This window comes from Pyrgilauda ruficollis, unplaced genomic scaffold (assembly GCF_017590135.1).
Source record: "Pyrgilauda ruficollis isolate IOZ18807 unplaced genomic scaffold, ASM1759013v1 scaffold35, whole genome shotgun sequence".
Lineage (NCBI taxonomy): Eukaryota > Metazoa > Chordata > Aves > Passeriformes > Passeridae > Pyrgilauda > Pyrgilauda ruficollis.
In genome coordinates this window covers 744,694-757,121 of record NW_024524934.1, presented here as the reverse complement: position 1 = coordinate 757,121, position 12,428 = coordinate 744,694, and the positions used below count along the sequence as shown (strand labels likewise).

The following is a 12,428-nucleotide window of genomic DNA, read 5'->3' as shown; positions in this document are numbered from 1 at the left end:
CGCCGGGGCCGGGAATCGGGCGCTGCACTGCGGCAGCAAGGCTTCTTCCAGCTCGTTAAAATGCCCGCATGCCCCTCATGCGGAAAGGGATCTCTGTCAGTCGCTGTAGATCGAGATCTAAATCCAGGCACCCTGAAACTGACAGTTGGAGGAAAATCCTCCAGGGCTTAAGGAAACGCACTTTTACAATACTGGAGGGATTTGTTTAAGTTTCAGTCTCGGCTTTAATTGAAAAAACGCTTCTCATCTGCAGAACCTCAGAGGAGAGGAAAGAGCCTGAAGCACACAGTTAAAAAAGGGAGGAAAAGAACAGAAAAAGAACAAAAAGAGGCGGGGGGGAAAGAACTCCAACATAACCGTAAACATTTATCTTTCATATTTGTCTTCCATTTTCTTAACTGGTTTAGTCTAACTTATTTCATTTAGCTCACGAAGCAGAGAGGACTGTGTTATGAACGTGAAACTGAAACCGCAATAATGAAGAGATTTCCTAGAATAAAAACTATGATTATACAACAACATCTGAGTAACCAAATCTGCCAAAAAGTTTAATTTCCGTATACTTTGGTAAAACAAACCAGTTGTGCTCCGAAACTAGGATCAGCTCAGAAATGGATACACCAACCAAAATAAACATCTCCACAAAACAGCAAATGCACTTCTGTTTAATCATAGGCAATTTAAATAATCTTTTAAAGTATCAGGATCATGTCTTGGAGACTTTTTAATGCTGTGTTTCAAACAAGTATCTGCTGCGAAGAAGAGGACGTTGCTAACAGGTAGAAGATTGAATGCGCTAGCCCCGATTCCCGTATCAGAACTGTGTCAAGTCAGGATTGAAGCAGCACGCGGCTCTGCCACCGGGCTGCCTTTCGCGGCTTTGTTTCACTGTCTGTCCTCTCTCGCACCGCCGAGACACCAATGACACATCGTGACACCTCGTGTTGGGAATAAAGGATTTTTGTCGCTCTACTAAAAGTAATGATCCAAACGAACAGTCTGAATCGGGGGCAGGTTAAAGTGATTTACAGGCAATGATCCTCCCCCTTGCCTTTAATTCCTTTGCTCTCCTGAAGATCTCAGAGATTACTTGGACGCGTCATCCGAAGATGACATTTAGACAGACATCCCGCCGAGGAAGGTGGAAAAGCACCCTTGCTGGCCGATCTAGAGCAAAGAAAGATGTTTATATATAAAACCACGGATATTAAAAAAAAAGGGGGGGGGGGGGGAAAGGCAAAATAGGTCGTTACAACGAGATCAGGAATCTCAGGATGTCGGCCTCCCTGCCTTTCCAGGGAACAACAGGGAAAAAAAAAAAAAAAAAAAGGGGTTTTTTTTTTTTTTTAATAATTATGGAAACAATTTAAATCGATGCCTTAGGAAAGGTAAACATGGGTCTATGGACCGACCTATTATTTTTTCTATTAAAAATGTGTCATAAACATTGCCGGGCTTGGTAGTGTTTTTCTTAGCTTATCCTCAGATACAATCAAGCCATTTTCGGACACATTCCCATGTATGTAGCAGTGGTGATCTGGAGGAAGCTGTCGACGCCTGTTCAGTTAATTTAGGTTTTCTTTGTCTAATTACTGTGGAGCTTAGGGAAAAGGAGCTGGGCTCAGGGCAGTAAACTGACACTTGGGCTCTGTGTGTGGTATCCAGGCAGAGTTTGATGGAAAAAGCCTGCTTCCACTCAACTGCAGGTCACTGTCTGGGACCAGCCCCACCCCCTCCCTGCCCGTACCCACCAGCGAGCTCTCAGCACGGAGCTGCACTGGAGACAGACGGACACACAGACACACACAGAGAACTGCAGGCACGCCGCTGACACTGCGCCCCGCTCTGCCCGCGTCCTTCCCACCCCCGTTCCTTTGCTCCAGCATCCCTGTCTTCTCTGCCTCTTGCCCTGCCGCCATCCTCCTTGCGTCTCCAGTTTGATTCTGGAGCCTCCTCCATCATTCGTGAGCAGTCCTGTGCCTCCGCCGGTCCCTCTCCTCCCTTCCCCCTCCGGCGCCCCGTTTCCTCGGGCAAACGGCGTTCGCCAGGACGCGTGACCCGCCCGTCGCACGGGTGGAACGTCCCCGGGGCGTGCAGGGAGGGCGCATCCCTGGTCCTCGGACTCTACCCCTGCTGCTTTAGAAAATGAATGGCATTTTATAGGGCCATGGGAGGTGGCAAGGGGTAGCGAAAAGTCTTAAAAAGCAAATGTCTTGCAGGCCTGGGGAACAGTAAACACTGCTGCCTCGGGGTGGGACATCCCCTCACACTCGTGTCCCGCATCAGCCACCCTGTGTCACGGAGCGCACCCGCGGAACTCAGGGCTGGCAGCCGCTCGGGGCCGTGTCGGGAGCAGAGGGCAAAACGGTGCCTGTGGGAACCCCGGGAAGGCGGAAAGCGGGACCGGTGCTAGTCCGGTAGCGGGAGCGAGCCGGGGATGGTGCCGCAGCAGCAGCGGCAGCAGCAGAAGCAGCAGCGCCTCTCGCCCAGATGACGGGTGGACAGAGGCCAGCTGGAAAAGGGGTGGTCTCTTTCTTCCCCCTCTGGCTCCCCCTCTCCCTCTATCTCTGCTGATTTCTCGACCGGATTTAGGGGGGTCTGCGGGGAAAGGGAAAAAAATAATAGCGAGATTGAAGGCGATCGCGCTGTGCCTTTTACGAAAAAAAAAAAAAAAGTATATATGAAAGAGTAACAGTGCGGAAGAGATTGCGGGGCGGGGGGCAGGCTTTTGCGCTTCCTCTCCTTGCCGGATTAGGCAGCGGGATGGTCCCCAGGTGGGGGGCAGAGGAGGAAGCGGAGCGGCGCTGAGCGGTGTCTCCGCGGGCTGCGCGGCGCAGGGAGGGAGGGGGCCGGACCAGGGCCGGGGCCGGGGCTGGGCCGGTCCATCCCGCCTAGTGCCTGGCTCCGGCGGAAAGCAGAGGAGCCATTGCGCAAGGGACCGTGGGGAGGGATGCGCAGGGCGCTGCCGCCGTCCCACCGCCGCCCGCCGCGCTGAGGAGGTGCCCGGAGGACAGCGGCTCCCACCGCCCCCCCCGCTCTCCCCCTTCAGGGCAGAGCCTGCCCCATTCCCCTCCCTCCGCCAGATGACCACCGAGAGCGGGCAGCAGCGGCTGGAGCCCCCCGTCCCTCTCCGCTCCTGCAGCCCGGCTCCCGGAGCTCTCCAGATGAGCCGGCCGCCCTCCTCCGCCCTGGAGACCTCCACCTCCTCTTCCTCCACCTCCACCTCCTCCTCCTCCTCCTCGGCGGCGGCGGCGTCCTCCAAGAGCAAGAAGGCCAGCTCGGGGCTGCGGCGGCCCGAGAAGCCCCCCTACTCCTACATCGCCCTCATCGTCATGGCCATCCAGAGCTCGCCCTCCAAGCGCCTAACCCTCAGCGAGATCTACCAGTTCCTGCAGGCCCGCTTCCCCTTCTTTCGCGGCTCCTATCAGGGCTGGAAGAACTCCGTGCGCCACAACCTCTCTCTCAACGAGTGCTTCATCAAGCTGCCCAAGGGCTTGGGACGCCCGGGCAAGGGCCACTACTGGACCATCGACCCGGCCAGCGAGTTCATGTTCGAGGAGGGCTCCTTCCGACGGCGGCCCCGCGGCTTCAGGAGGAAATGCCAGGCGCTGAAGCCCATGTACCGCATGATGAACGGGCTGGGCTTCGGCGCCTCCATCCTCCCGCAGGGCTTCGACTTCCAGGCGCCCCCCGCCTCCCTCGCCTGCCACTCCAACGGCTACAACCTCGACATGATGCCCAACGCCATGGCCAGCGGCTACGAGGGACTCAGCGGCGGTCACCACGTCCCGCACATGTCTCCCAACCCCGGCTCGACCTACATGGCCAGCTGCCCGGTGACTGCCAACGGGGACTACGGCCCCGACAGCAGCAGCAGCCCCGTGCCCTCCTCGCCGGCCATGGCCAGCGCCATCGAGTGCCACTCGCCTTACACGAGCCCTTCGGCTCACTGGACAGCCTCGGGGGCCTCGCCCTACATAAAGCAGCAGGGCCTCCCCGCTGCCAACGCCGCCTCCTCCGGCATCCATTCCAGCGTGCCCTCCTACTCCCTGGAGCAGGGATACCTGCACCAGAGCCCCCGCGACGACCTCTCAGGTAGGGGCGCGGAGGGGCGGCGGGGGCGGCGGGGAGCGCGGCGCCCGAGGGGGTTTTCGCCGGCGACAAAGGTTTCTCGCGGGGGAGCCCCGCATCGCCACGGTGTCGGAAAAAAGAGGTGCATTGTCTGCGAGAGGGAAAAATATACGCGTGGGTTGGAGCTGTTCTGTTTCGGGACAGGGGGGCTGTTCGAGGTGGGCGGCTGTGGGCACGGCTGCGAGCATCCCTCCCGCTTGCCCGGTGCCAAGAAGGAGCACTCCGAGGAAAGCCTGGCTTCGTCCCGGCTCCGTCCCGGTTGGCGCGACCCCCTCCCGGTGGCGGGGACATGTGCGCTCGGCGGTGGCGGCGGGGTCGGCCCCTCCGCCCCGTGCTGCGGCTTCACTTGGCGGGGAGCGCCGCCGGGCATCGCCGCCGCCTCGGTAAACCGCGCTCCGCGGAGACGCGCCGCGGGAGTAATCAAATAAAGGCGTCAAATATTATCCTCCAAACCCTACCGGCGGGGGAAAAAAGGGAAGGATTTAAAAAGAAAATAAAAAACCCTCTAACACCAAACCACCCGCTTATCTTTGCTAGAAAGATTAAAGCGGATCGAGCATAATTCTGCAATCGGAGGGAAAGAGTTTTCTGGTCGCTGTCTCCCACCCCCTCACCCCCTCCCCGGCCGGTGATTACAGACAATGTCTGCTCAGAAAAATCCGAGCACAAAAATGGGTAAAAGATGTTGGGCTCTTACGGGGAATTTTTCCAAATAGCCCTTTTAAACGTGGGTCCCAGAGGTTAAGCAAACAAAGACAGTCTGGGCTGGACCACACCGAAGAGGATTTTAGCCTGACTTAACCCCTATGAGAGCGGGGTCTTGTTCAATTTTATGGGAATTTCAACAAGTAACAAATACAGGCGACCCTCAGCTCTGGGTCCCCTCCCGCCCCCTCCCTGGGCGCCTGTCAATCATTCTCCCGTCCTTCTGCGGGCGCCGCAGCCTGCCCTGGCCTCCCCGCAGCCCGCTGTCGCCATGCAAGTGGCTTTGCCGTCGCCGCAGAAGGGACTTGGGCTGTCGAGGGACAACAAGCGGTTGCAAACTTTCCTCCCTTAAAAACAAAAGAGGCAAACCCCTAAAGAGCCCTGATGTGCCTTCTGGGGAGAGGCGGCTGCAAAGCGGGTCGCAGTCTCACCGGCTTTTCCGCGCAGGGGAGAGCGAGGACGGGATGCGTCCCCAGCTGGGCTCCTCTGTGCCCACAGGGCTCTGCTGCTGAGGTTTAAACCAACTTTTCGGAGCTATAGGGCGTCCTTCCACGTGCTTTTTAGAGCCGGAGCGAGAGGCCGGCGGGTTCACAAGGGCATCCCCCGCCGAACTACGTACCTTCTTCGTTAGGAATTTCTGCTTCGGTTTGTTGTTTTTGCTTGGATTTTTGTTTTCTTTTCTTTTTCTTTCTTTGGATCCTTTTCCCCCTCTGTTTGTTTTACTATTTGCGGCCGCGCAGTTCGCCACGCAAGGCCCATGGGGCCACGCGTGGTGCAGGAGTGGGACTGGCCCGGGAAGCGGGGCTGGGAGGCAGCTGCTCCCTCCTCCCGCCAGACACCTGAGGTAAGAAAGCTGATTCCTGGAAGACAAATTTTCATCCAGAAACAGCCCGACAATACCTCTACAAAACAAAAAGCAGAGGGAGAGAAAGCAAGGGTTCTGGTCCTCCCGAAGTTCCACTGCGGTTTCCGAGGCTGGGCGGTTTAAATCCGAATTGTTTCTGTTCAAGGACGGATACAGACGCATACGAACCGCTGGACGCTGTCTTAATGTCGACCACCAGCGTCCGTTTCCAGCAGCTCAGATTTAATGCCATCACTTTGCAAAACAGTGTTTCTTCGCTTATTTTCTACAACTCCAGTGTCTGGGCCCAAGCCTTTAGTGCAAGCCATATGCAGTTCTTGATTAACTGAACAAAAAATCAAATGTTTTATTTAATTTTTTTTGAGCAGATCCGATCCTTATTTATGCATGATATGTCAAAACTCTGTGGCACAAATATTTCAGAAGAGTGAAAGGAGATGGAGAAAAAAGATCCGAGATCTTTTATTTCTACTTATAATCAACAGTAATCTTTCTCTTCCTGTCCCCGCGAAAGCAGTAGCAAGTGAAACTCGCCTTTCCTTTTCTCTTAGTTAAATGCAAAGCCAATTCAGTGGCTAATCGCTGTTGGTCGGTCAATAGCTCTCTACCTATGACAGCGTCAGGGAGGACTTAAAACCGTGAATTTATATCAGACTCAAGAATAGGAGGGGTAAAAATTGGAAACAGGAGGCTTGGTTCTGCTAAAAGGATTTTGAAGCTGGGGGACGGGGGGAGCCGGATTTTTTTCGCAGACTATTAAATCCTGCTAAATGATTGAATCAGGATTGTAATAAAGTGCCCCAGTTTATGGTGAGCATACCAGCAGGGTTATTAGAAAGCCGAGGAAATCCAGCGAAATAATCACTTTTATAAAGTGAGCTCTGCGGGGTGAAGGAGGGGACAACGCCGGAGGAGAACGGGCTGTGCGCGCCGCCGGCCGACGCTGCCAAAGGGTTCGGCTCCGCCATCCTCAGGAAAACCGTGGACGTTTCCCTCCTCTTTCTTTTTCTTTCCCTTTTTCCCCCCTTATACCCTCTCTCTCCTGCTCTTTCTTTTGCTGTTTTTTTGTTTGGGTTTTTTTTTTCTCCTCGCCATTTTTTTTTCCTTGACCCTCGGTCATATTTGACAGGATCCCGCTAGCCGAGTTTGACATCCACACGCCAAACCAAAACCCTCTCTGGCTCTACCCTGCGGGCCTTGCTCGGGCAATCCTCCCCTCCCCGCCGGATCCAGTAGGAGCCCTGCCAGACCAAAGATCCCAGCACCGTCCTACGGCTCGGTTTTGGGGGTGGGGTGACGTCTCCCATGCGGCCCCCGAAAGGCTGCCTTAGGCTGTGGGAAATTACAATGGGAATTTGCGAGGTCATTTGCATGTCGGTGCCACGGATGTACTTGGCTTGTTGTTGTTGATGAACCGTGGGGTGTATCTTATGTTTATGAAAGCACACACGCGAAAAGGCGTGAACGCTCTTACACGCACACACATAAATAAATACATACTGTATGAACACACAAACGGATCCTGACTGGAATTCAACCTGCAGCCGCTCAAGTCAGAAGCAAAATCCTCTCAGGAACCCGGTAGGGAGTGGGAAGAGCGAGGAAAGATGGGAATCGGGTTCAAATGGCTGTGATGCGCCCAGGGAAACACACAAGTGGCATCGCCTCCGCTTCCCCTCTCACACACGCACAAAACACACACTCCCCCATCCTCCCCCACGCGGAGGCTGCTCTATCCCTCCACTCCGATAAGTACCAAGGCAGAGGGCAGACAGAGAGCAGTGCGTGTGTGCCCGCGCAGGAGGGATGCTCAGAGATGCCCGCGGGGCCGGGATGCGGCCGGGCACGTGCCCGTGGGCATCCACCTCCGCATGCATTCCTCTCCTCAGCCTGGGTGCCACACGGCTGTCTAGTCTAGAACGTCCCCGCAGAGCGGGCTCGGGGGCTCGTACGAGCACGGCTGCAGCTCCGAGCCGACCTGCAAGCGATGAGCCGGGGAATCCACTTCTCCTCCTCCCTCGGGGTAATGGAACCCCCGGGCTCTCTGCCCTGCAGCAGGTCAGGCTCTGCCCCTGGGGGAGCGTCCAAGTCCTCTGCCAGGAAAGCCAAAGATGAGTTACCAAACTCGGTAACTCCTGGGGGAGCCGAGACCGGGGGTAAGGGAGCGGTGTGCCAGGTCTCCGCAGGCAGACTCTTCTCCCTGGGTGAGGGAGGAAGGACTGCTCCACCCGGGCAAAGCTCTCCGACTTCTGAGCAGCTCTTGTTATTTCCTTCTCTTGCAGTGGGACTGCCTCGCTACCAGCATCATCCCTCCCCGGTGTGTGACAGGAAAGATTTTGTCCTCAATTTTAATGGCATTTCTTCGTTTCACCCGTCCGCTAGTGGATCTTACTACCACCATCACCACCACCAAAGCGTCTGTCAAGACATCAAGCCCTGCGTGATGTGAAGCCCCAACAGAGACAATCAGGTGTCACTGAACAGAGCCGAGGTGTAGACGGACCCACGCAGATTAAATATAATGTGCACTCTGATAGCATTGATAGTACACGAGTCACTTAGCAAATTGCCTAAGGAAACAGTGTTTTCGGTCCCACTCCACCCCCTGAAGAACACGTACAGCCGATGTAATGCTCCAAAGGTCTTACTAAAAGAAAAATGCCTTGCGTGATGTTTTGGCTTAGGGGGGACGTAAGTGTCCTTATGCCAAGTCTGACCACCTTAATCACAAACTGCCTTTCTGCAATCTCCTAAAGAACCGAGCTTTGGGAAAGGGAACAATTCGACATATTTTTGTACGAGAAAGTGTCTTCGCATAAGAAAAGTAAATGTCTCCGCACCTGCGAGGACTCCCCCTTCTGTCACTGCGTTAGCGGGAAATGTACTTTTTTTATTGTGTTCTCTCCCCGAGCCCCACCAAGGACACTTTTTGTGGACTTCAGCAACGATCAATTGATATTATTAAAACAGTATTGTTTAGCCCTTTCGTGTATAGACTGTAAGAAAAGTTCAATTTTTTTCCAGTATTGCAGCAATACATAATTTTGTTTTTTATTTTTACAAAAGTTGTTTTCTACCACAATATTTTTTAAAAAATTATTTTAAATAAATCTCGTGTATACTCACACACTATTGCTTTAAAAGGAGAATATATTTGCACTTATGTATACTTTTTACAGTTTGCCAAAATATTTTGATGTACAAATTTTTTTCCAATAAAATGTATATAACGACTATCACTAGACAGGCGCTTATTTTCCCTTGGCTCCTTCTGAGAAAACTCTTCCACCCCTGCATTCGAGAGAGTTAAGGATGCAACCCCAAATCCTCCAGTCACTGCAGGTGGAGGAGGGGAGCGAGGGATTGACCCGGGCAGGCCAGTGCCTTGCTCTCCGGGCTGCACCTCCCGCCGACACCCACTTCCCACCCTGCTTTCCACGGCTGCTGGGTAGACTTTGGAATAGCCGAGGCAGAGGACACAGAAGCAGGAGGGACGGGACTGCATGAACCTCTCTTGTAGGGCGCCTCCAGGACTGAAACGCCCTCCCCGCTCTTTGGGGATGCGGCTGGGTGTCCCCGCGTCCCCTTTCCCCATAGCGCCCTCGGAATCCCTTTGTGCCAGAGGGGACTTTGCCAGGTGTAGGGGCAGGAGCCGCTGTGCAATGCGGGCTTGGACCCGAGAGGGAATGTCACGGGGGGGAGGCGATAAAACCGTGGCTGGATAAGGTCTGGGGCAAGCACTGACAAAGGTGAGGGCAGAGAACCGGGCCGGAGAGGAGAAAAAGAGGAAAAAAAAAGTACAAAAGAAAACAAAGAGGGGCCCCCGAAGCACCCCAAGCAAGGCGATCCCTGTCCCCACGGTGCCCCGCGGATGGCGAGCGGCCAAGAGTCGGAGCCGGGCGCCAGGAGCTGCTCGTCTGGGCATCCTGCAGAGCCGGGGGCCGCGCCAGCCTCACAGCCGGGGGATGCGCTCCGAACCCACCCGGGCCCACCGCACAGCCCGGTCCGGGGGAGTTCGGCACGGCCACCACCTCCCGTGCAGCCCGTCCCGTCGGACGGGGACACAGAATAGCGAGCGCTGGAAAAGGGGACAGAGTTTCAGCAAAATGCTCTGTGCATGTGTGCACACATATAAGTGTAGATATATATATATATATACGTATATATATATATATATATATATATGTATATAAAAATTATATCTATGTAATTATACATAGACATAAAACTCTTCATCTTTAAAATACATATTTATGCTCAGACATGCCCTTTTCTTCCCTGAGCTTCTCAGGGCCTGTGATAAATTATAAAGTCAGTTTCAGCGTTTGCTCCGACCACAGTGCTGTGTTTACATTCTTTCCGAGGCAAGCCTGCATGGTCGTAATTTATATCCTAAACACTTGAACGTAACTTGTTTACACAGGAATGACAGGACCTCAAAGAGAAAAAAACTGCCTTTCCCTGCCGGCGGCCGGGCGCGGGGCGTCAGTGCCCTCCAGCGGCCCCGGCCCGCAGCGCGCCGGGCTCCGGCAGCTCCGCAGCTCCGCACAATGCTTCCACAGCGAATATTTTTTTAAATTATTATTATTTTTTCCCCCACCTTCTGAGTGCTGTTATATACCAGAAGATGTGAGTAATGCTCCCAGTGGCTGGTCTCCTAAGAAAGGGGGATGATTTGCTAGGGCATCTTTCGGTTTTGGACTTCTGTGTTCTCCCTTGGCGATTTAAGACTATTGAGGTTCCCTTTTCCCCGTTAAAACCTCTGAAACAAAGGACGTTTCAGAGGCTGCACTCTTTAGACATCAGTATCTTTCTGGGTGCTGCCAGCAAAACGAGCTCAAACTCTTTTTTCTGAATTGAAGGGTGACTTAAATGACAGGGAGGAAAAAAGTGGGCAGATTTTTAAGTTAATTTGATCTGATTTTGTTTTGATATTTGATTTTATTGCAGTACCTTCTACCCTAGGAATTCAGCCCGTGTTTAGTCTAAAGAACTCCAGTGGCTGCAGAGCCAGTGAGAGTCATGACCAAGAGCTATGCCCCTGTGAGGACAAGGTATTTACATTTGAGCCATACAGTTAAAAATTCCCTGCATCTTTTAACGTTTGTTAGCAGCCATTGAACATGCCCAAATACCTCACATTTCACAAAAAGCAATTCTCTGTTAGATATCCAGCACACTGAGCCTTCTAATCACAGCAGCAGTGACGCAGTACTCATCTCTGAGACTTGTGAGGACTTACAGTGTCAGAGGAAGCTGAAATTTCTAGAATTAGAAAAAAACCCCAAAATCTAGATGTGTACATTTAATCTCAGCATTGTGAAAGACTCCAGCAAGGCAGACCCAAAATGGAGCAGACATTTGCTGGTCAGTCTGTAGGGAAACCTGTGGCTTCTTTGCTAACATGAGCACCAGTGAGTATAAAACATGGGAAGGTCTCTGTGTCTGCAGCTCACCATTACTGCTCTTGTCTTTGAACATGGTCTGTTCTCTTCCTCTTTTTCTCTTAATTCCTTTCCTGCTAACATGTCCCTGACTGCTTTGTTTCCTATGTTTTGATTGCAAGGAGTTACAAGGTAGGTTTTTCCCCCTTTAGCCGTGTTATAACCCAAGTAGCACCCAACAACAGCCTCACACCTCTGCTGTGTCTGAAAATAAAGTCACTGTCTACTTTCAACCTAGGACTTCAGCCCTCACAGTGATTTTGTCCTTTCAGGTGGGCTCAAAGGAGGATGTGAGCAGAGAACTTCTAGGTACACTTCTGGTCTGTCCTAGTGAACAGCTTGTGTATCCAGAAAGCTACATGAGCTTTTCCAACCAGATCAGTCAGTCTAATGCATTAGTAATGCAAACCGTGCCTCCCTAATGACCCCGCACCACCACAGCTACAAGAAAGCTACAACTAAATTACAAATAGTTAGTCATGTAGACTGATGGCATAGCTCACATTTGGTGAGGTGCTGAGGTAAATGGATTGAACATAGACTAATCCAAACATTTCCATTATTAGAACACGCTAGGCAGAGTCTCCGTGGGATGGGAATGAAATCACGCTGGAGTGCCTCAAACAGTTTGCGTGTGATCCACTATAATCTTACATATATATTTTCTCCATTCTCTGGTTTCATCACAGTCTTACTGCCTCAGTGGAGGGATTTTGCTTGTGAGGGTGTTTATATTACACAGAAAAAAACCCCACTCAACCACTTGAAAGCTGGGATCATTTGAGTAATCATTTTAACTATGGCAAAATTAGCCAAATGCTGAGATATCTTATGTGGGATGTTGAATTTCTAGCCGGTAGTGGACCAAAGCATTCTTTAAAACAATGTTTATCAATCCCATTAAATCTTCTTGCTCATTATTCTATTAAGACCAACAGCAGATTAACATCTTGCTGTGTTTTGGCTCAGCTGGCAAAATACCTTTAGCCAACACAATATTTTAAGTTCAGTGTGAGAGTTTTAGCCTGCTGTGGAGGCAAAGAAAAGTAAAGATTTTTTAAAACTCAATAACAATAAGCCTGATTTTATTGAACTAGAAAGATTTGCTCATAACATATACATGAGGTAATATTTAAATAAGACTGCTCAATAAAATGCTAGGTATGTCACTTAGAGAAAGCAAGGTGCTGTTTTCAATTATAATTTTAATATACCTGAGCATGTGAGTACTCCCATTAAAGTCAAAGGGATTATGCAGACGCTTAGAGTTAAAAGTGCTTTGC

General features: G+C 52.1%; 1 protein-coding gene across 1 annotated transcript; it reads left to right on the top strand.

The window, feature by feature from the left end:
• The first annotated feature begins 3,059 nt into the window (after nucleotides 1–3,059).
• FOXF2 (forkhead box F2) lies at nucleotides 3,060–8,881 on the top strand. Its single transcript, XM_041475431.1, has 2 exons — nucleotides 3,060–4,095; nucleotides 7,984–8,881. The coding sequence occupies exons 1-2, from the start codon at nucleotides 3,084–3,086 to the stop codon at nucleotides 8,148–8,150; spliced, it is 1,179 nt and encodes a 392-aa protein (XP_041331365.1). The 5' UTR covers nucleotides 3,060–3,083; the 3' UTR covers nucleotides 8,151–8,881.
• Nucleotides 8,882–12,428: the final 3,547 nt, after the last annotated feature.

Excerpts from the sequence above, each read along its gene's own strand:
- FOXF2 (XM_041475431.1), top strand. The coding sequence starts at position 3,084 with ATGACCACCGAGAGCGGGCAGCAGCGGCTGGAGCCCCCCGTCCCTCTC. Across the intron at positions 4,096-7,983 it reads CCCCCGCGACGACCTCTCAG|TGGGACTGCCTCGCTACCAG; the intron begins GTAGGGGCGCGG and ends CTTCTCTTGCAG.